At 45.8% G+C, this 24,941-nt stretch overlaps 1 protein-coding gene across 1 annotated transcript in view; it reads left to right on the plus strand.

Moving 5' to 3' along the window:
* prss12 (serine protease 12) overlaps nucleotides 1–19,552 on the plus strand; it is a 145,738-nt gene extending 126,186 nt beyond the window's left edge. The window contains exon 13 of the mRNA XM_067990925.1: nucleotides 18,250–19,552. Coding sequence (XP_067847026.1) covers nucleotides 18,250–18,557 — 308 coding nt within the window. The 3' untranslated portion in view covers nucleotides 18,558–19,552. The remainder of the gene's footprint in view (nucleotides 1–18,249) is intronic.
* Nucleotides 19,553–24,941: the final 5,389 nt, after the last annotated feature.

The raw sequence follows: 24,941 nt of genomic DNA on the forward strand, positions 1-24,941 counted from the left end.
AATTTCTCTCTATCTATTCTGTCTAGACCTTTCATGATTTTAAATACCTCTATCAAATCTCCTCTCAACCTTTTCTGTTCCAAGGAGAACAATTCCAGCTTCTCCAGTCTATCCACGTAACGAAAGCCCCTCTTCCCTGGAATCATTCGAGTAAATCTTTTCTGCACCCTCTCTAAGGTCCTCACATCTTTCCTAAAGGGCGGTGCCCAGAACTGGACCAAATAGGTATGGTAGCATAGTGGTTATGTTACTGGACTAGTAATCTAAAGGCCCGGATTAATAATCCGGAGTCATGAGTTCAAACCCTGCCACGGCAGCTGGGGAATTTAAATTCACTTAATTAAATAAAATCTGGAATTAAAATACTAGTATCAGTAATGATGGCCATGAAACTACTGGATTGTCGTAAAAACCCAACTGGTTCACTAATGTCCTTTAGGGAAGCTTGTCTGGCCTATATGTGACTCCAGACCCACAGCAATATGGTTGATTCTTAATTGCCCACTGAAATGGCCTAGCAAGCTACTCAGTTGCAAAATCTCGCTTAAAAAAAGTCATAATAAGAATAAAACCGGACGGACCACTAGGCACCGGACATGACAAAGGCAAACCAAACCCAGTCGACCCTCCAAAGTCCTCCTCACGAACATCTGGGGATTTGTGCCAAAGTTGGGAGAGCTGTCCCACAGACTAGTCAAGCAACAGCCTGACATAGCCATGCTCACAGAATCTTACCTTTCAGCCAACATCCGAAACTCTTCCATCACCATCCCTGGCTATGTCCTGTCCCACTGGCAGGACAAGACCGACCAGATGGTGGCGGTACAGTGATACACAGTCAGAAGGGAGTGGCCCTGGGAGTCCTCAACATTGACTCTGGATCCCATGAAATCTCATGGCATCAGGTCAAGCATGGGCAAGGAAACCTCCTGCTGATTACCACCTACCGCCCTCCCTCAACTGATGAATCAAACATCCTCCATGTTGAGCACCACTTGGAGGAGGCACAGAATGTACTCTGGGTGGGGGACGTCAATGTCCATCACCAAGAGTGGCTCGATAGCACCACTATTGACTGAGCTGGCAGAGTCCTGAAGGACATAGCTGCCAGGCTGGCCCTGCGGCAGGTGGTGAGTGAACCAACACGAGGGAAAAACATACTTGACCTCGTCCTCACCAATCTACCTGTCACAAATGCATCTGTCCATGACGGTATTGGTAGGAGTGACCACCACACAGTCCTAGTGGAGATGAAGTCCCGTCTTCGCACTGAGGAAACCATCCAACGTGTTGTGTGGCACTACCACCGTGCTAAATGGGATAGATTCAGAACAGATCTAGCAGCTCAAAACTGGGCATTCATGAGGTGCTGTGGGCCATCGGCAGCAGCAGAATTGTATTCCAGCACAAACTCATGGCCCGTCATATTCCTCACTCTACCATTACCAACAAGCCAGGGGATCAACCCTGGTTCAATGAAGAGCGATGCCAGGAGCATACACGGGCGTACCGAAAAATGAGGTGCCAACCTGGTGAAGCTACAACTCAGGTCCACATGCATGCTAAACATCGGAAGCAACATGCTATAGACAGAGCTAAACGATTCCACAACCAACGGATCAGATCAAAGCTCTGCAGTTCTGCCACAATCCAGTTGTGAATGGTGGTGGACAATTAAACAACTAACGGGAGGAGGAGGCTCTGCAAAGATCCCCATCCTCAATGATAGCGGAGTCCAGCACATGAGTGCAAAAGACAAGGCTGAAGCGTTTGCAACCATCTTCAGCCAGAAGTGCCGAGTGGATGATCCATCTCGGCCTCCTCCCGATATCCCCACCATCACAGAAGCCAGTCTTCAGCCAATTCGATTCACTCCACGTGATATGAAGAAACGGCTGAGTGCACTGGATACAGCAATGGCTATGGGCCCCGACAACATCCCAGCTATAGTGCTGAAGACTTGTGCTCCAGAACTAGCTGCACCTCTAGCCAAGTTGTTCCAGTACAGCTACAACACTGGCATCTACCCCACAATGTGGAAAATTGCCCAGGTATGTCCTGTCCACAAAAAGCAGGACAAATCCAATCCGGCCATTGACCGCCCCATCAGTCTACTCTCAATCATCAGCAAAGTGATGGAAGGTGTCGTCGTCAGTGCTATCAAGCGGCACTTACTCACCAATAATCTGCTGACCGATGCTCAGTTTGAGTTCCGCCAGGACCACTCGGCTCCAGACCTCATTACAGCCTTGGTCCAAACAGCGACAAAAGAGCTGAATTCCAGAGGTGAGGTGAGAGTGCCTGCCCTTGACATCAAGGCAGCATTTGACCGAGTGTGGCACCAAGGAGCCCTGGTAAAATCGAAGTAAATGGAAATCAGGGGGAAAACTCTCTAGTGGCTGGAGTCATACCTAGCACAAAGGAAGATGGTCGTGGTTGTTGGAGGCCAATCATCTCAGCCCCAGGGCATTGCTGCAGGTGTTCCTCAGGCAGTATCCTAGGCCCAACCATCATCAGCTGCTTCATCAATGACCTTCCCTCCATCATAAGGTCAGAAATGGGGATGTTCGCTCATGATTGCACAGTGTTCAGTTCCATTCGCAACCCCTCAAATATTGAAGCAGTCCGAGCCCGCATGCAGCAAGACCTGGACAACATCCAGGCTTGGGCTGATAAGTGGCTAGTAACATTCGCGCCAGACAAGTGCAAGGCAATGACCATCTCCAACAAAAGAGAGTCTAACCACCTCCCCTTGACATTCAATGGCATTACCATCGCCGAATCCCCCACCATCAACATCCTGGGGGTGACTATTGACCAGAAACTTAACTGGACCAGCCATATAAATACTGTGGCTACAAGAGCTGGTCAGAGGCTGGGTATTCTGCAGCGAGTGACTCCCCAAAGCCTTTCCACCATCTACAAGGCACAAGTCAGGAGTGTGATGGAATACTCTTCACTTGCCTGGATGAGAGCAGCTCCAACAACACTCAAGAAGTTCGACACCATCCAGGACAAAGCAGCCCGCTTGATTGGCACTCCATCCACCACCCTAAACATTCACTCCCTTCACCACCGGCGCACTGTGGCTGCAGGGTGTACCATCCACAGGATGCACTGCAGCAACTCGCCAAGGCTTCTTCGACTGCACCTCTACCACCTAGAAGGACAAGAGCAGCAGGTACATGGGAACAACACCACCTGCACGTTCCCCTCCAAGTCACATACCATCCCGACTTGGAAATATATCGTCGTTCCTTCATTGTCGCTGGGTCAAAATCCTGGCACTCCCTTCCTAACGGCACTGTGGGAGAAAATTCACCACACGGACTGCAGCGGTTCAAGAAGGCGGCTCACCACTACCTTCTGAAGGGCAATTAGGGATGGGCAATAAATGCCGGCCTCGCCAGCAACGCCCACATCCCATGAATGTATTAAAAAAAAGTTGTGGTCAAACTTGTGTTTTATTAAGGATATTTAGAGCCCTTACATCTGCATGCAATGCCTGTCTGCAAAAGTGTGAACCCTGTGTGAGAACCTCTCTGGATACATCGAGGGCATCCTGAAACCCATCGTACAGGGAACCCCCAGCTTCTGTCGCGACACTACAGACTTCCTACAAAAACTCAGTACCCACGGACCAGTTGAACCAGGAACACTTCTCACCACGATGGACGTCTCGGCACTCTACACCAGTATCCCCCACGATGACGGCATCGCTGCGACAGCATCAATACTCAACACCAACAACAGCCAATCTCCGGACGCCATCCTACAACTCATCCGCTTCATCCTGGATCACAATGTCTTCACCTTCGATAACCAGTTCTTTACCCAAACACACGGAACAGCCATGGGGACCAAATTCGCACCCCAATACGCCAACATTTTCATGCACAAGTTCGAGCAGGACTTCTTCACTGCACAAGACCTCCAACCAACACTATACACCAGATACATCGACGACATTTTCTTTCTATGGACCCACGGCGAGGAATCACTGAAGAGACTACACGATAACATCAACAAGTTCCATCCCACCATCAAGCTCACCATGGACTACTCCTCAGAATCAGTTTCTTTCTTGGACACACGAATCTCCATCAAAGACGGGCACCTCAGCACCTCACTCTACCGCAAGCCCACGGACAACCTCACGATGCTCCACTTTTCCAGCTTCCACCCTAACCACGTCAAAGAGGCCATCCCCTATGGACAGGCCCTGCGAATACACAGGGTCTGCTCAGACGAGGAGGAACGCGATGGACACCTACAGACGCTGAAAGACGCCCTAGTAAGAACGGGATATGACGCTCGACTCATCGATCGACAGTTCCGACGGGCCACAGCAAAAAATCGCATAGACCTCCTCAGGAGACTAACACGGGACGCAACCAACAGAGTACCCTTTGTCGTCCAGTACTTCCCCGGAGCGGAGAAACTACGCCATGTTCTCCGCAGCCTTCAACATGTCATCAATGACGACGAACACCTCGCTATGGCCATCCCCACACCTCCACTACTCGCCTTTAAACAGCCACCCAACCTCAAACAGACCATCGTTCGCAGCAAATTACCCAGCTTTCAAGAGAACAGCGTACACGACACCACACAACCCTGCCGCGGTAACCTCTGCAAGACATGCCAGATCATCGACACAGATACCACCATCACACGAGAGGACACCACCCACCAGGTGCATGGTTCATACTCCTGTGACTCGGCCAACGTTGTCTACCTCATACGTTGCAGGAAAGGATGCCCCGGAGCATGGTACATTGGCGAGACCATGCAGACACTGCGACAACGGATGAACGGACACCGCGCAACAATCGCCAAACAGGAGGGTTCCCTCCCAGTCGGGGAACACTTCAGCAGTCAAGGACATTCAGCCACTGACCTTCGGGTAAGCGTACTCCAAGGCGGCCTTCGAGACACACGACAACGCAAAATCGTCGAGCAGAAATTGATAGCCAAGTTCCGCACCCATGAGGACGGCCTCAACCGGGATCTTGGGTTCATGTCACGCTACACGTTACCCCACCAGCGAACAAATGTTATCTGTTTTTAATATAACGGGTCAGTTGCTGTCTTTTCTATGTTTCTACCTCTCTATCTCTGTTTTTTTTTGTTTGTTGTTTTTTTTGGTGATTTGTATATTCTGAGACCTGGCAGGTAACACCTGTCTGTCTGCACACTGATTGCCTTGGCAACGGGCAGTTGAAAAAACTGTCTGTTATCACCAGCATTGTTCTGTGAATTATAAATGCGACTTCATTTCGAGGACTTCATTTCCGCATCGTTCACCTGAGGAAGGAGGTAGCCTCCGAAAGCTTGTGAATTTAAAATAAAATTGCTGGACTATAACTTGGTGTTGTAAAATTGTTTACAATTGTCTGCAAAAGGATTGGGAGGATTTTAGAAATCAGCAAAGGATGACCAAGAAATTGATGAAGAGGGAGAAAATTGAATATGGGAGTAAACTAGCAAGAAATATAAAAACAGATTGTGAGAGCTTCTAAAAGTGCATAAAAAGGAAGAGATTAACAAAAGTAAACATGAGTTCCTTAGAGGCAGAGACAGGAGAAATTATAATGGGGAATAAGGAAATGGCAGTGACGTTAAACAAATATTTTGTATCTGTCTTCACAGTAGAAGACACAAAAACCATAATGGGGAACCAAGGGCCTAATGAGCGTGAGGAACTTAAAGTAATTAAGATTAGTAAAGAAAAAATACTGGAGAAATTAATGGGACTAAAAGCCGACAAATCCCCTGAACCTGATGGCCTACATCCTAGGGTTTTAAAAGAGGTGACTGCAGAGATAGTAGAAGCATTGGTTTTAATCTTCCAGAATTCCCTAGATTCTAGAACAGTCCCTGTGGATTGGAAGGTAGCAAATGTAACACCGCTATTCAAGAAAGGAGGGAGAGAGAAAACAGAGAACTATAGGCCAGTTAGGCTGACATCAGTAGTAGGGAAAATGTTAGAATCTATTATTAAGGACGTTGTAACAGGGCACTTAGAAAATCATAATATGATTTGGCAGAGTCAACACGGTTTTATGAAAGGCAAATAGTGTTTTGACAAATCTATGAGAATTTTTTGAGGGTGTAACAAGTGAGTAGGTAAGGGGGAACCAGTGGATGTAGTATATTTGGATTTTCAAAAGACATTCGATAAGGTGCCACACAACAGGTTGTTACACAAGATTAGGGCTCATGGGATTGGGGGTAATATATTAGTATGGATTGAGGATTGGTTAATGGACAGAAAACAGAGTAGCAATAAACGGGTCATTTTCAGGTTAGCTGGTTGTAACTAGTGGGGTGCCGCAAGGATCGGTGCTTGGGCCTCAGCTATTTACAATCTATATCAATGACTTAGATGAGGGGACCAAGTGTAATGTGTCCAAGTTTGCTGACAGTACAAAGCTAGGTGGGAAAGTAAGCTGTGAGGAGGACGCAAAGAGGCTGCAAAGGGATATAGACAGGTTAAGTGAGTGGGCGAGAAGGTGACAGATGGAGTATAATGTGGAAAGGTCAGGGTAGATGCTGAGAGGCTGTTTCCCCTAGCTGGAGAGTCTGGAACTCGGGGTCATAGTCTCAAGATAAGGAGTCAGCCATTTCGGACTGAGATGAGCGCTGTGGATGCTCAGTCGTTAATATGTTCAAGATTGAGATCAATGGATTTTTGGACACTAAGGGGGTGATTTTAAACCCCAAGAACGAGTGGGTTGGCAGTGGGTGGGAGTTGATAATAGTTGTTTTTTTGGGTCGCAACCGCCAAATTTTCAGACTTTGCATTCCCAGTGGGAAGCCTGTACTTTTCCGTGCCAACGTTAAACCCGGAAATAAAGCCGGGTTACGGTCGCGACCCAAAAAACAACTATTTTCAACTTTCACCCGCCCCCAACCCACCCGTTCTTGGGGGTTGAAATCACCCTCTAAGGAAATCAAGGGATATTGGGATTGGGCAAGAAAGTGGAATTGAGGTAGAAACTCAGCCATGATCTTATTGAGTGGTGGAGCAGGCTCGAGGGGCCGTGTGGCCTACTCGTGTTCCTATTTCTCATGTTCTTATGTTACTTCCTGTTGCCAGCTTTTTCCATTATAAATTCTTATGTCCACATTTGTAATGAAAATTGCCCACGTAAACTTGTCACAGTGTAATTACACCCTCCCACCAGCAGTTGTGCTGTAGTGCCTCGGCTTTATATCTCCCTGGTGCTCAGCCTGTAGTGCAGAGAAGCCCCTATGCTTCAACCAACTCTGCTTCTCCGTTTCCCAAATTGCCATAGTTTTGTAATTTAACTATAAATTATCATATGAAGTCAAAGTATTATACAAAATGAGGACAGAATGTGTCACTTTAAAATGGGGACTTAATTATGTCTGCCTGCCCTCATCCAATTATGCCTCAGCCTCTAACCCTGCTGTAGCGTCTCAGTTTTGCTTCTCCCAGCTCCGAAGCCTTTACTGCAGAGAAACCTCTGTTTTAAACAAATCTAAACTATAAATGATAATATAAAATCAAAACATTGTATAAAATGAGGACAGAATATATGTCTTTAAAGTGCAAACTGAATTATATCTGATGTACTCTGGTCCGATTATCCCCTCCCTCAAACCCCACTTCACCTGAGGGTTATACTCTCGAGCCTGGATTTTTACTCCAAGCCATGGACAGAGGAAGAGGGAGGATTTACAGACGGGAAGCCGGGAAGCATGGGTTTCCCGGACGTCTTGCCGATTTTGATGTCAGACATCGTGGGGGGGAGGAGTCAGACATCGGCGGGGGGTGGGGGGTGGGAGTCAGAAACACGGGGTGGGTGGAGTCGGACAACACGGGGTGGGGGGAGTCGGACAACACGGGGTGGGGGGAGAGACAACACGGGGGGGGGGAGTCGGACAGCACTGGGGGCGGAGTCGGACAACAGGGGGAGGAGTTGGACAACAGGGGGAGGAGTTGGACAACGGCGGGGGGGGGAGTTGGACAACACGGGGTGGCGGGGGGGGGAGTCGGACAACAGAGGGAGGGGGGGAGGAAGTCGGACCACACGGGGGGGGGAGGAGGACAACACAGAGTGGGGTGGAATTCGGACAACGTATGGGGTGGTGGGGTCGGACACGTGAGGGCCGGACATCGTGAAGGTCGGACATAGGCAGGGTGGGGGGGGGGGGGCGGCAGGGGTTGGAGACATCGAGGGGTTGGCCGATCGCATGCGTCGGATCGCGGCAGGTAAGGTTGTTGGGCCTGGAGGAAATACTCCTGCTTCTCCTGGCCCACAAGCTTACCTGTTGATCTGGCCCTTCTCACCTCCTCTGAAGTGGCGAGAATCACGAGGCCCGGGAATCCTGGCTCCCAGGTGTTAAAAAAAACTATTAAGGTGGAAGCCCGCAGCTTCCTTCAAAGATTTTACTGACCGACCCGCTTCCTGAGAGCGGGTTGGTCACCTGCTCCTTGACCCGCCTCTGGTGAAACTGGAAGTTTGTGGGTTGGAGGCGACTTAGGGACGGGTTTTACATTTTTACAATTTATACCTTCCCACCCGCCCCTAACCCACCCATCCTTGGAGGTTAAAATGACCCCCCCCCCATCCTTGGAGGCTAAAATGACCCCCCCCCCCCATCCTTGGAGGTTAAAACGACCCCCCCGTCCTTGGGGGTTAAAATGACCCCCCCCCCCCATCCTTGGAGGCTAAAATGACCCTCCCTGTCTTTGGGGTTAAAATGCGCCCCTGCCCCGTCCTTGGGGGTTAAAATGACCCTCCCATCCTTGGGGGTTAAAATGACCCCCCCTGTCCTTGGGGGTTAAAATGACCCCCCCTCGTCCTGGGGGGTTAAAATGACCCCCTCCCCTGTCTTTGGGGGTTAAAATGACCCCCCCCCCGTCCTTGGGGTTTAAAATGACCCCCTCCCGTGTACAACAGCACCAGAGGTCGACTGGTGCATGCTAAAAACAGCAATTTAGCTCACTGACATCAGAATATTCCATATGTATCCTGGGATGTAATAATAAACACTCACTCACCTGACTGATAGTTTCTATTAAATACTTTTATGTATACTTTAGAACCACTACAATGGTTAATCACAGACCATCAATAAGGTACAATTATACAGATAAAATTACTCAGGTTTCTCTTTAAACTTCCACCCTTTCTTAACTATGCAGAGGTGAAATGACTGGCTATTTGTCAGGGATGTTGGTATTGTAATTACAGTGTTCAATAAACTGCACCTGGCTCAGCCATTCATTTCCCTAAAGTTCATCTGCATCGGAGTTTCACACCATAGTGTTGAAATCTGCAAATTTCCCCATTCATGGCACCTGGTTTGAAAGCTTTTGGACAATAAAAGCTGAACATACATTCTAGGAATCTGACAAACCACATCAAATAAATATCGAGGAGCAATATAGACTGTCACAGGACCAGGAAGTTATTGTGTCTTTTTCCAGAAACAAAGAATTATCTGACATTCATGAACATTGAATTAAAAAAGTGTATATATTAGCAGTAAACATCTCCCTGGTTCAAAATTGTGAACCATTTGTAAAATGGAGCACTGGAATCCATAGGCTAAATTTTCATGTTTAACGTTCCCTGCACAAAGATCCAGGAGTCAGGAGCGCAGATCAGGAATTTAATGGACAGAAAATCATGGAGGCACAAATTGCATCTGCACTCGAGTTCCTGATACCTGCTCCCAGTGCGTGCAGCTGTGCACTGGAAGTGCTAACCACAAACATTTACCCTTGTAGGCTCTTTGACCAAGATTTTCCTGTGAATGGTATGTCCCTATTTTTCCAATGGGTTTTCCTCACCTCTGTCAAATAATTCTATTTTCCACTTGACGAACGTACGTTAGTGGCTTGCTACCCACATGGGTAGATCAATGAAATCAGGGCATTAGTGAGGGATGTGTTGTAAATTGGATAGTCAGGTGGTGACGAATAGAATAAGAGAGCCTGGTCTTCAATTGCCTCTAAGGCTTTATTCACAGAAATCCACACAACAGACACCCTACATCAGCTCTCTTATAAATAGATACAAGCGCGTCCCCAATTGGTATGCACCATCTGAATACAATTAACACTAATTGATGTAAATCACATGGATACAATTAACAGGATGTAGGGCTTGGCTGCAGAATTACTGGCCATTTCTAATTTTCCAATCTTGTCTATTTTAGGAGGGAAACAAATAGCCCTTATCAATGAATTGTTCATTAAGATTAAAAAACTCCTCTTCTCCTACCCATGACTGGAATCATGCCTTCAGCTGTGTGTCAGGGTTGGGGAGAGGAAACTACTCCATATATTGATGGTGGTGGGGTGGTTGTTATTTTCTGAAATATGTTTTTACATTTGTTCTATTCAACGTGAACTTAAGCCAGATGTCTATTAGTCCTTTGTTTACCAAGGGATGCAAATTTTCAGTCACAAGCACACTTCTGTGCTGACAGCAATATATTTTTATATTTAAATTATGGTGCAACAAAACAGCAAAATAGCTGCACTTGGACTATTGGTATTTTTTATGCCAGTGACAAGCCTGTACGATTTGCAAAGAGCAAATTCTGGCATTTATCCCTGAACATCGACTCCACTCTAGCTAAAATATTGGAAACATATCTAGTACTCTTAACTCACAGATTGCAGCAAATGGACCCTCCCAATGAAGACTGTTTTCATGACTAAGGTCTGCTTAGGCTTATATCTTGAGTAATTATTCATGGCCACATGTGCTATTGTTTTTTTCTCATGACCTGCTCTCCCTTTCGGTCTTGCACATAGTTCTCACCGTTGTTTCTGTCTCTTGCCTCATTCTGACACACGTTAGTTTTATTTCTCTTGCTTCCACTATCACCATTTCAGCTGTTCTTCTGATACCTCTCTCCACAAAACTCTTACTCTGTGTTCGTCTTGCCCAGCCTGACAATTGACATCACTAAGCTTTTACTGCATCATCTCATTTCACGTTTCAAGCACAGCTCTTTTCTGATTCTTTCCACACAGCAAACTGGCATAAATGGACAAAAAATACATTCAAACGAGCACATACGGATATATATAATATTTGTACATATATGTGTGTATACACATTATATTATACACACACACACACATACATACATATATATAATTTATAAAATGAGCTGGGAGACTTCATGTCATTCGGTGATTTATTTTTGTATAAACCATTACTTCCTGCCTGTGTATGTTTTTCTGGCAGAGAAACATACACTGGCACTAATATTGATGCAGGTTTACACTGCAGTGTAAAAACTATTATTTAACTGAGGACATTGGGTGATCTTTCTAACCAGAATGCTTTTGTTTAGACTCTTTACATTGGAAACTTTATAAATCACTGTGGGTTTATTAAGTCTCCAATGTGTACGGGGTAAGAGATTCTCTTCCATTTACAATCGGTATGTTTATCATCCACAGTCAACAGGGCATTCGTTGAAGATCAACACTAACGCAGTCAGGTTAAATACATCAAGTTGCAATGAGACTACAGGACAGTAACAGTCCATTCGGCCCAATTGGTCGATGCCGGCGTTTATGCTCCACATGAGCCTCCTCCCTCCCTACTTCATCTGAGCCTATCAGAATACCCATCTATTCCTTTCTCCCTCATGTGCTATCTAGCTTCCCCTTAAATGCATCTATGCTATTTGCCTCAACTACTCCTTGTGGTAGCGCGATCAACATTCTTACCACTCTTTGGGTAAAGAAGTTTCTCCTGAATTCCCTATTAGATTTATTAGCGACTATTATATATTTATGACCTCTAGTTTTTGACTCCCCCATAAGTGGAAACATTTTCTCTACATCTACCCTATCAAGCCCTTTCATTATCTTAAAGACTTCTATCAGCACCCCCCCACCCCCCCCGCCCTTAGCCTTCTCTTTTCTAGAGAAAACAGCCCTAACCTGTTCAGCCTTTCCTGACAAGGTAACCAAATATATTTCTGGGAAAAAACTGACTGAGGAATATATGGAGAAAGTTGGCAAATTGGGTTGAGATGAAGCAAAAAAATGATGGTTGGGTCTAATTATTCTTTCCTCTTCTCAAATATATTGATGTTCTAAATATTTTGCACTGAGAAACCAAACCTTCGACATACTATAGGGGTGAAATTGAATAACACGGACCTGCTGTCATGAATTGGACACAGGGAACGATCCCTGTGCTGGAACAGGTAGGCCTAGGCCATACTTGATATTGGGCCTCGGGTCTCATTTAAATTAGACTGCAGAGCTGTGGATGCCTGCTGTGCGTCTCCAGGCAGCTCACTGGCGTAGGGCCGCCGGGTCGCCGACAGCAGCTCTCGGGAAGGGATCTGAGGCTATTGGGAGGTGGGAAGCGATCAGGAGAGGGGGAGGCAATCAGAAGGGGAGGGAGGCAATCGGGAGGAATAGGAGTCGTTCGTTAGAGGACTGAGCTGTGGTCAGCACCGACCGTCGGGACATGCTGTGGAACTGGGAGAAGCGTTACTGCCCCACATTCAGGTATTTTTTTTAACTGTGTCTTTTTGGTGGAGGCCTCCAGTGGTCTCTTTAAGGACTGCTGGTTGAGCTGTATGTAAACTAGCTTATCCTGAACATAGTCGGACCGGTGCCAGCTGCATTCAGGGCATCCCAATTTCAGGAAAGGGTCCTGGAACTGGCAGTAGGCCCCCTATTTGCATATGCATAATGCCTGTTTCTGGTGCGAGCCCTGGACGCCTATACTTAACCTTTACCAATATGGCGGCGGGGCAATTTCAGTGTGGAATGTGCGTGCGTAAACTACCCGCCATATCGGATGCTTGGCGCCCGTTTCACGCCTGTCAATGAATTTCCAGGCCTATGCCTCAGGGATTTGTAATGAATTTATTGGAGATTAATATTTGGGAGTAAAGTTCCTCGTTTTGATTATTTTAAGCTGGAAAGTTGTGAGTACAAAATGAGAAGTCTTGTTTAGTATTTATGACTATATGATTATAAGGAAGACTTAATTGAAGCATAGAATTCAAATGTATCATTCTCATTTACTCCTGTTTTACTCTTCATGATTCAAACCGTAGTTCTGCATGGTGAAGGACTTAATGTGGAGAAGTACTTTAGAATAAAATACTACCCTATCTACATATATTGAAAAATTGTGCAGCCTTCTCCAACATTGTAGTAATTGCCATTGATTCTACAACTCATTTTTAGTCCCAAGGAGACTCATAATTCTGGGCGTATTGTTGGTGCACCATCCAGTTAACCCATAGACTAACATGAAATTTAATGATGTGGAGATGCCGGTGATGGACTGGGGTTGACAATTGTAAACAATTTTACAACACCAAGTTATAGTCCAGCAATTTTATTTTAAATTCACAAGCTTTCGGAGGCTTCCTCCTTCGTTAGGTAAATGTTCAGGATCTCCTTGAAGCCTACGCATTTATACATATAGAACAATACATGGTGTTTACAGACTGCCCCTGCAACTGCCCGTTCTTTGGTCGGATCTGCGGGTAACCGTCACATCATGACTACCATCATGACTACCATCGACACCACAAACTGCCGGCTCACAGTGGAAAGGATATCCAAGAAGATCGCGCATTTAGACACAGACATCAAGTTTTTACAGAGCTGCAAGAAAGCAGACAAGATCCCGAAAGGACTCCAGATCACGAACCCACTCAGGTCCACATACAACTCGGATTACGCTGAGAGACTCTGCCGCCTTACCTCTCGCACACTCCGCAACCATCTCATACACCAACTCTACAGCAGACGCCACAACCTCGAAACCAAGATAGAGTCCATACTCTCAACCTGTACTCAGGACATAGCAGACCAGCTACGTTATACCGCCAAACAGACGAGGCAAGAAAACCAAGAGCAGGAAGCTTGAGAAACTCGGCATCACCACCAGCAACGACCAAGCTTCCCCTGGTACCACGGTTGCAACCACAGGGAAGTCTATTGTCAATTTATCCGACCACACCCTTCAAGCAGACGAAATCGAAGTTCTCAGCCGAGGGCTCAATTTCTGCCCCACTACCAAAATGGACCCCACTAGTCTCGCGGCGGACACAGAGGAATTCATCAGGAGAATGAGGCTCCGGGAATTCTACCACAAACCCCAAGATTTCAGCAGCGAACCCAATGAGACAATCGACGATCCGGAACAGCAGACAGAGGGATCCGCGGTACAGCAACCGAAGAGGAAAGAGTCAAACTGGACTCCTCCGGAGGGTCGCTGCCCTCAGCTGGACATGTATGCTCAAGCTGTCAGGAAATGCGTCAATGCCAGATTCATCAGCCGCACTCAGAAGACAGTCCAGAATGTCACCCGAGCACAACGCAACGCCATCAACGCTCTCAAGACCAACCGCAACATCGTCATCAAACCAGCGGACAAAGGAGGAGCCATAGTCATACAGAACAGAACAGACTATTGCAAAGAAGCATACCGACAACTGGACAACCAGGAACACTACAGACGGTTACCCGCAGATCCGACCAAAGAACACACCCACCAGCTCAACAAACTGATCAAGACCTTCGATCCAGACCTTCAAAGCATCCTACGTACTCTCATCCCACGTAATCCCCGCGTGGGAGACTTCTACTGCCTCCCAAAGATACACAAAGCCAACACACCCGGACGTCCCATCGTATCAGGCAACGGAACCCTGTGTGAGAACCTCTCTGGATACATCGAGGGCATCCTGAAACCCATCGTACAGGGAACCCCCAGCTTCTGTCGCGACACTACAGACTTCCTACAAAAACTCAGTACCCACGGACCAGTTGAACCAGGAACACTTCTCACCATGATGGACGTCTCGGCACTATACACCAGTATCCCCCACGATGACGGCATCGCTGCGACAGCATCAATACTCAACACCAACAACAGCCAATCTCCGGAAGCCATCCTACAACTCATCCGCTTCATCCTGGATCACAATGTCTTCACCTTTGATAACCAGTTCTTTACCCAAACACACGGAACAGCCATGGGGACCAAATTCGCACCCCAATACGCCAACATTTTCATGCACAAGTTCGAGCAGGACTTCTTCACTGCACAAGACCTCCAACCAACACTATACACCAGATACATCGACGACATTTTCTTTCTATGGACCCACGGCAAGGAATCACTAAAGAGACTACACGATAACATCAACAAGTTCCATCCCACCATCAAGCTCACCATGGACTACTCCTCAGAATCAGTTTCCTTCTTGGACACACGAATCTCCATCAAAGACGGGCACCTCAGCACCTCACTCTACCGCAAGCCCACGGACAACCTCACGATGCTCCACTTTTCCAGCTTCCACCCTAACCACGTCAAAGAGGCCATCCCCTATGGACAGGCCCTGCGAATACACAGGGTCTGCTCAGACGAGGAGGAACGCGATGGACACCTACAGACGCTGAAAGACGCCCTAGTAAGAACGGGATATGACGCTCGACTCATCGATCGCCAGTTCCGACGGGCCACAGCAAAAAATCGCATAGACCTCCTCAGGAGACCAACATGGGACGCAACCAACAGAGTACCCTTTGTCGTCCAGTACTTCCCCGGAGCGGAGAAACTACGCCATGTTCTCCGCAGCCTTCAACATGTCATCAATGAGGACAAACACCTCGCTATTGCCATCCCCACACCTCCACTACTCGCCTTTAAACAGCCACCCAACCTCAAACAGACCATCGTTCGCAGCAAATTACCTAGCTTTCAAGAGAACAGCGTCCACGACACCACACAACCCTGCCACGGTAACCTCTGCAAGACATGCCAGATCATCGACACAGATACCACCATCACACGAGAGGACACCACCCACCAGGTGCATGGTTCATACTCCTGTGACTCGGCCAACGTTGTCTACCTCATACGTTGCAGGAAAGGATGCCCCAGAGCATGGTACATTGGCGAGACCATGCAGACGCTGTGACAACGGATGAACGGACACCGCGCAACAATCGCCAAACAGGAGGGTTCCCTCCCAGTCGGGGAACACTTCAGCAGTCATGGACATTCATCCACCGACCTTCGGGTAAGCGTACTCCAAGGCGGCCTTCGAGACACACGACAACGCAAAATCGTCGAGCAGAAATTGATAGCCAGGTTCCGCACCCATGAGGACGGCCTCAACCGGGATCTTGGGTTCATGTCACGCTACACGTTACCCCACCAGCGAACAAATGTTATCTGTTTTTAATATAATGGGTCATTTGCTGGCTTTCTCTGCCTTCCGGATGTCTCTGCCTCTCTCTGTTTTTTTTTTCCTGTTTGTTTTTTTGTTGAATGTGTATTCGGGGGTTCTGCAGGTGACACCTCTCTGTCTGAACACGGTGATTGCCTTGGCAACGGGCAGTTGCAGGGGCAGTCTGTAAACACCATGTATTGTTCTATATGTATAAATGCGTAGGCTTCAAGGAGCTCCTGAACATTTACCTGACGAAGGAGGAAGCCTCCGAAAGCTTGTGAATTTAAAATAAAATTGCTGGACTATAACTTGGTGTTGTAAAATTGTTTACAAATGAAATTTAATGGTTTAGACCCAGCTTGATGCTAATTTGGGGCATATGAGCTGAGAAAAGTTTCCTGCTGGCTGGTCCTGCTGTGTATTGACTCAGAAAATTAGCTTTCAAATATTGTAAGGGCTTAGCAATATTTTTAAGGCACAAAGGTAGAATTTACATGTATGTTCTACCGATTGTCTGCCATACCTTCAGCGGGAGATCGGTAGGAACGGTGCAGAAAAGGCATAAATGGCCTTTTACGCCATTTCTGCAGGACTTCCGCCGATCTTCTGTCAGAATTACTATGGAAATTCTACAACATTTTCCAGGGTAAGGCCCAGATATTGAAACTTCATGGAGAAAATATCCTTTGTCTCTGTTTCTAATTTGAGAACAGATCGTTCCTCAGTGAAGGTTTTTTTTGTGGTGATTTTTTTTGAGAGGGTATCAGTGCTGGGGAAGAGAAACATTTTTCCATTTTTATTATCCAGTGTCAGAATCAACCAGTTCCAAGTCAGGTATAGTACAGCTCAGATTCAGAGTAAAGTTTCCTCCACTCTACCCTGACAAGGGTGTAAGAATTCCTTTGGCGGCTTATATGAAACAACATTGTGAATGTGTCCATGAAGATTTTGTCTGTTCAGTATTTCTAGAGAAATCATAAATATGTCTTTTTAGAATTTTCACAAATGCATTTGCAACATCACTAGACATAAACGTCTGTGATTTCCGTGGGGGTTCTCTGGAGGGAGATCAGTAAAAGCACTGGAGAAATAGTGAATGCGGCTTGAAAACAGTGGTTCTGCTGATTTTGCACTGAAGAGGAGATTGTGAGAGACCCGCAGGGATTCAGGACCGGTGAATTTTTAACCAACGTGCGCCTTAACCCCAACCACAAAAGGGGCACTCACACTCCACAATTAGTATGAAATTTTCCACTTCACAAACCCACCCATTTTCATGGTGTTTTTGAGGCTGTACTGTGAAAGTGTGATGTTTCTGCACTAACCTCTCAGCACCCTATGCTGTTGTTTGTTTTCAGTCGAGTAGTGGGCATAAGACTAGGTGAAGAAAGTGGGGGTATTTTAACCTAGCTTGCCAGGTGGGTAACCCATGGGATCAGGTGGAACGCTGGTTTTACATCCCACCCAATATTGCTCTCCATTGATTTCAATGGAGAGTAAAATCAGGCAGGGTGTAAAACCGGCGTTACACGCGATCCCATCAGTTTCCCAATGTGTGGGTTAGTTTAAGATTTACCCCATTGGCTCTGCAATTCGGTTGGAGTTCTACCAGTCTCCCACCATAACTGTAGCGGGAGACTAATGGAACCACCAATGAAATGGCGTAAACGTCTGAAAACAACATTTGGACCGTTTCTTTTGGGGTTATACCGATCTCCCTCCGGAGCTGCAGCGGAAGACCGAGCGAACCCCCATGGAATGTTAGAGGCCTGCGTTTCCATTCCCCGGCTTTAGAAATGCCACCAACATAGCAACCGTGATCAGGAGGCCATCCACTATTAAAAATGTAAATTTATTTTGCTTACAAATCAATGTTTTAAAAATTAAATAGCATGAGCGTTTCTCCATTGCCAACCTCAGGAGAAAGCCTGGAGTATTCCATTGTTAAATTAAATGCTGGCTACAGGTGTGGTATATCAGAAACTTAAGTTAAAGATTAATTATGACTTTCTGTCTCTGCTGTAGGAAGAGCTTATTCAAAGACCCTGCAGCAAGCCGCCATCCCATTGCTTCCCAAAAGACGATGCGAGGAGCGCTACAAGCAGAGGTTCACAGGGAGGATGCTCTGTGCAGGAAACTTACTGGACCACAAACGAGTAGACAGCTGTCAAGGAGATAGTGGTGGACCGTTGATGTGTGAAAGACCAGCAGGACGCTGGGTAGTATTTGGCGTGACCTCCTGGGGACACGGCTGTGGTGTGAAGGATACCCCAGGTGTCTACACAAGAGTCTCTGCCTTTGTGCCTTGGATTAAACGCGTAACTAAACTGTAAGCAGCTGGGATCAGCAGACATGCCGGGAGATTGGTGCTGGCTACTGACTGAGCACAATGCGCCCCCCTTCTTTCGCCATAATGGAGTAATCCACATTCACTTTGCAACCTCTTTGTTGCAACGACAAACGCACTTCCAGAATTCAAGGACCAACAAAAAGGGCAGGCCCAATATGGTACTTCTATAATTACAGCGACACAAGGACTGGAGTGGTGAGAGTGACACAGTCATTGAAAGGACTGACAAACATGTTGAAGGGAACTGTGCACGATTGGCTTTAATTTTGTTTCAAGTATATTGTACGATATAAATGCATAGAAATCTTTGGATTTCTTTCCGATCCAATGGCCTGTATTATGCTGAACTGGGAATGCATTGTCAAAAACAATAGTACTTATTTATTTATACTTTTTCGTATTCTTTGCCACTCAATAGTGCCCCGCTGTGGAGAAGAGCTGTATAGCTACATACCAGCCGAGGGACTTCAAGCTATGGTCAGTGTAATGTTTGCACAGGTTAGCTCCACAAGTATGTCAGGGCGACTGTATTCTGTGCAATAAAGAGAAAACTGCCTTTACCATTGCACTAATAGGAGCAGGATCATTAATAAACATGGGACCTTTGGCTTCTTAGAAAGGCCCATTCTTTCAGGTTGTAAGTTAACAAATAAATTGGTGAAGTTTACGACAGTGTCATTACTCCATAACCAATTAGTGCTGACACTATTTATATCTGAATTAACTGAGCAAATTGCACTAACTTGTAATATGGGATTTTATTTTTTCCAGTTTAACAAAGAGCACAAGTCTCAGGAAGGACAAATAGCTGGGAACCAGCATGAACCAGAATGTTCAGTCAAGTACTTGCCTGACCTGAGATTTTGTTGATTACTTGAAAAGTTGTATAAACTTGTTTCCAAACTGCTTGGCATGAAAAATAAGGTATTGCTCAATGATCATATACAAGCTATAAATAAAGATGTTTTGTTCAACTTTAATGGTTCTAACTGTGTCGTGATTTAGAGAAAGAAAATGCCTACAGAGGTTAGATATAAATGGGCTAATCCCAGTACTCACTGCCAAACAGCTAAAAGGATTCAAGGATGGTCAGTGTGGCAAGTCCTGCATGGAATTAACCAGTCAGCATATGTTGGGTAAGGCAGTGTAATGGTTATGGTACTGGGCTTATAACCCAGAGGTTTGTGGGTTCATATCACATTATGGCTAGTTATGAAAATCAATTCAGTGCATTTATGGGCTGGTGTAAGAAAAAAGACACTGAAAGCTACTGGATTGTTGTAAATACCCAACAGGTTCACTAATGTCCTTCAGGGAAGGGACTCTGCTACCCCTACTTAGTCCCATACCAGATGACTGATTCTCAATGGCCTAGGAAGCAACTGAGTTGTAAGAAGGCTCACCACCTTCTTGGGGCAACTAGAGATGGGCAACAAATACTGTCTGCAGACATCCAATATTTATGAAGAATGGTCTTGAGAGTGACGTATCCAAGAGTTGCTAGCAAAAATCAAACAATGCCCTAACGTCAGGCGAATGAAAATCAGCTTTTAGGAAAGGAGGGAATTGAAAAAAAATGTTTTAAGAAAAGATGAAATCATGGGTCCTCTAATCATAATGCAGATAATTGTAGGGCATCAAAAAGCCTGAGCAATAATTACTCAAAGAATAAATAAGATTTCAAAAATGAAAAGAGATCCCAAGGGCAGTTGTAGAAGAATGAATACCTCAAAAAAGTGGCAAGAGTAAAGATGGAGTACAACAAAACAATTGCTACCATCACAGAAGAAATTTAGGCATAACAAGATGACTCCCATTCTCCTACTATTGAATTACTGTTAAGTAATGCATGAATTATTAGTGAAAAAAACAACATGGTATGTTATTTAGGGCACATTGTGTAGGTTCTAATGTATATGTGTAATGTCCAAGGTCCACCATCTCTGACATCATATAAGTCTTGTAAAGTTTGAGTTAGTTTGAGAGCTATACTGATGGCTCAGCATACTTATTCAATAAGTAGACGAGCCATACAGGCTAAGAAGGTCCTAGGTTCAATCCCTAATCTGTGCTGAATTAAGTGATCTTGTGTTGGGGGGGGAATCGACCAGGTTTCCTCTTCCTGATTGCTATCCAGCAGCTCTTATGGAAGGTATATGTACGAGGACAGGACTTGGCTTTGATGCCCGCTGTCGCTTGCTTGCAGATGCCAGGGGTCAATTTCACACTGCAGCCAATTTACATGAGAACAGTCAAAACTAGAAGCGGTTGTTGATTGAATCTCAGACTGAACATTAAGGTGGTTGGCACCTCACAAACTGCACTGTGCATGCTGAAGGCATATGGGTGATGAGAAAATTCTGAAGGGCAGAAATTGGTTATGGCTTGTTCTCCGGTGCATAACCATTAGTGGGCTCCTGAACCAGGAGTCTTTATTATTTGGTTGAGCTGTTGACGCCAGTCATGACTCCGCAGGCAGCTCGCCCATTTTAAGTAGACAAATTTCAGGTTGTTTATTGCCTGCGGCAGCCCGAGGGTAAGTCCCGGGTGGGGTGGATTGGCAATAGAAGGGGAGCATGGTGGAGGTCGATCACAAGTACTGTGAAGTCGGGGTGGGAGGGGGTGCACTTCTGCTCCTCCTGGCTCTAAAGGAAAGATTGTTTTAATAAAATTTGCCCTTTGGTGGAGGTTGCTACTTAGGCTGGAACGACCGCTGAAGAATCTTGAGTGGAGCAGGCCCAGAGCCTCCTCCACTCATTGGAATCCAATTTAGCAGACAGGGCCTAAAACAAGCAATTGACTCCTCATTTACATAAGCATGGAAACACATTCAGGATTCGGTGACTACCACAATGTGGTTTTAGAAAGGCAAGCAGATGCTGCTGAAGCTCTGTAATTCCATCTGGTGAAATCACAGCTTGATAGGGTATGGTGTGGTCAGGAGGATGGAAGCAATGCCCTCTCTTATTTTATGGTGAGTTGTGTTGCTCACTATGCTACTCATGAGGAGCTGTCCATCCAGCGAGGGTTCAAACCCGCACTTGTCAGTTGTCGAACAACCTTCTGGAGATTATCCTGTTATGGGGGGGGGGGGTGGTGGAAAGTAGGGGGTGGGGAGGTAGGCTATCTTTGGGGTCGAAGCAACTCCGAACTGACACACCTGGTGATAGAAGTTCAAAACTAAACCAACCTTCTGCGGCACACTGTATAATTCAATATCTGATCCAGGCAGGTCCACAGTACTCCACAATTGACCAACCAACCTGACTCATGAAAAAACCTGGAGTGGTAGACTTCTTGCTGCAGTTAGCATTCTTCCCACTTGACTCCACATAACCATGTAAACCAATGCCCTAATGCTATAATGGGTAGAGTGGTCCGGGCTGGATAAGCAGCAGGATGTTGACTAGTGCTCTGTGGGGGGCAGTTGCCTGCTTTCCCCATTTTAACTCTTGGGCCACATTTAAATAAGGTAAGACAGACTCCCTCCCGAAATCAGGAGGGCTGATGTCAGGGCCGGCGGGGGGGGAGACTGTCTTACCTTATTTAAATTTGGCCCAGATGTTAAAATGGCCCAGGTCTCGCGCTCAGATCCCAGTGGAGGTTTTCCTCCCACCTGCACCACTGCCCATCTCGAGCACGTCCCCCAGTTAAAATCGAGGCCTACGTGTGTGTTTTTGCAAGGGCTTTGGCGGCCGATGCCAGTGCGCGGAGGGAGAGGCAAGGCCGGGGCTGGAGAGGCCCAAGAACTCCTTGCGGGGCCTGGAGAGAGCACTCCTGCTCCTCCTGACCCACAAGGAATTCCCAATAGTAATTCTATAAAACTTACCTTCTCCTCTCTTGGCCAGTCGGCACCTCGCGCCGTGGTTCGGCTGTCAGGTTTGAAACTGTGCGAGCCCTCTCTCCCCAACTCATCGTTAAAATCACATCGCGGATTGATGATGTTATCAGGCCATGACTTTTAAATTTAAATGAGGCCTTCGCTTGCCTGCAGCGGCCGACCAGAGCCTCAGCAGACATCAAAGGCGATGAAGGTAAGATGTTGCTGGGCGGGAACAGTGCAGCCTCAGGCCGGTAAGTGGACTCGACCTGATCTTAACCCCTCCCACGCACCATTCTCATTGGGCGAGGGGGGTTAAAATCGAGGCCATAGTTATGGAGCCGCCCCACTTTAATATTGTTCTGTACTTTACAGTTTTACATCTCTCCCAATTTTTATTTCCATTGAAGTTAAGTAGAAAAACTTCCTAAGGCACTTCACAATGGCATAAGGAAAATGGTACTGAGCCAAAAAGAGGGAGAGATTAGGATTGGTGACCAAAAGTTTGATGAAAGAGGTGGATATTAAGGAAGGACTTAATGGAAGAGAGGCAGAGATGTTTAGGGAGGGAATACCACAGAGTGGCACTTAGGCCCAATTAAATTAAATGGGATAACTGCTGCATTAAAACAGTCAATAGAGGAATGTCCTGAACCTGTTAGCTGTTCATTCTCTTATACCACCAATTGTAATTTCTAAGCTCACTTCCCAATTTTTGTAAAATGAGGGTGAGGAGACATTGCCCAATGATTAAATTGATCTTCATTTTTGGAACTTGCAATTGCCTTACCTCAATGAGAGAAAGGGCAATAAAACAGGAGAGAAAGGGCAATAAAACAGGGAAGTAAGGGCAGCAGCCCTTTTCTTGAACCATGGGACGTACAGTTGATTTTTAGCTAGATTCTTGTCAGTTCCCCATTGGCACAACTCCAAAAGCCATGCGATGTTGTGATGTTCCAGGGTCAGGACTCCCTCAGTTAGGTTTGTTTGTGTCAAGCTCCCCATCCCCTGTGAATAAACACTTATCCCTTGTTTACTTTCATAGTTAAATGGGCCAATTGCAAATTCTCACACATTGCATAACCACCTTCCACCAATGGTGTTGTGCAGGCACATTCTTCAGTAAATGCTAAACTGAGTCTTCCACAAAAACCACATTAAAAAACATTTCTCATAATGTTATGATTGCACACTAGTCTTTTTTTTCCATACAACACTAAGCTGGATGTCATTATTGGAGTTTTTTTGTCAGCATTGCATTTTGGAAGCTTTCGGTAATTAAGTTTAGACAGTTTTTAACATAAAAGCCATTGCTTCAGTTCTGTGGAATTTGAGAATCAATTCGTTCCAGTTCAATGAATCTTTCCAACAATAGTTTTCCATGACTGCGTGCTGCTTTATGGCCACTGGACAGTAGGTCGACTTCCTTAGGGTGGGACAGGACACCCCAGTGGTATTTGTGACTTAGTGTGATATTGAATCAGCAAGTCATTTTACATCTCTCCTGATTTTTATTTCCATTAACTTCAATGTAAATAAAAATTGGGAGAGATGCAAAACTGGTTGCCGACTCGCTATCACCCGTTTTACAATATCGCACAAAGTCAAAATCTACCCCACTGTGTATGTTTCTTTTCACTCAGATTTCCATCTTGATTAAAGCTCACCCCATAGCACCACTATGTTCTTAAATGAGAATGACTCCATAAAGAAAGAAAGACTTTCAATTATTTAGCACCTTTCACGACCTCAGGACATCCCAAAGCACTTTATAGCCAATGAAGTACTTTTGAAGTGTAGTCACTGTTGTAATGTAGGAAACGCGGCCAATTTGCGCACAGCAAGGTCCCACAATGTGATAATGACCAGATATCTGGTTTAGTGATATTGGTTGAGGGATAAATATTGGCCAAGACACTGGGGAGAACACCAACAAGGCTGGACACTTTACCCAAGTGAATCGTCTCACAGATCTTAACAGGGGGAGAAAAATCACGGTAATCTGGTGGAAGGAGTGGGCACAGCGTGCTTGGGCTCGAGGAACAAGGAACCCAATGAAGCTGAGTTTTTCTTAACAAGTAGATCCCATTTGTGAGACAGCGGCAGTCAAGACCTTTGGAAAGGTTAGACCTCAGGATAGATACCTATAACAAAGCATGCACTTTAATTGTGCAAAATTATCCTAAACAAAATATGCACCATACCACAATTTTTCAGGGAAGATGAAAAAAGGATTTTTTTTCAAACAGTGTGCTCCTTTTAAATGTCCTATAACACTGCTGTTACCCACAACTGTCCTCGAATACTTCATGACTGCCAAATAGCTTTTGTGTTCCATCCCCACTATTGCTACTGGTCAGAAAATATACTTTTATCTTTCTCTTACTTGAGAATGTGAGCGCATTTTTTGGGAGGGGAAAGAATAGTTTTAAGTTTGCAATTGAGGCCTTCTTTATTTTTTTTTCATTTTCTGTTTACTCATTAATTTTCTCTTCTCCCAAAGACATTGCCTCCTTGATTTGGTTCTACAGGTGCTGAACAACCTCC

This window comes from Heptranchias perlo, chromosome 1, assembly GCF_035084215.1.
Source record: "Heptranchias perlo isolate sHepPer1 chromosome 1, sHepPer1.hap1, whole genome shotgun sequence".
In the NCBI taxonomy this organism is placed as follows: domain Eukaryota; kingdom Metazoa; phylum Chordata; class Chondrichthyes; order Hexanchiformes; family Hexanchidae; genus Heptranchias; species Heptranchias perlo.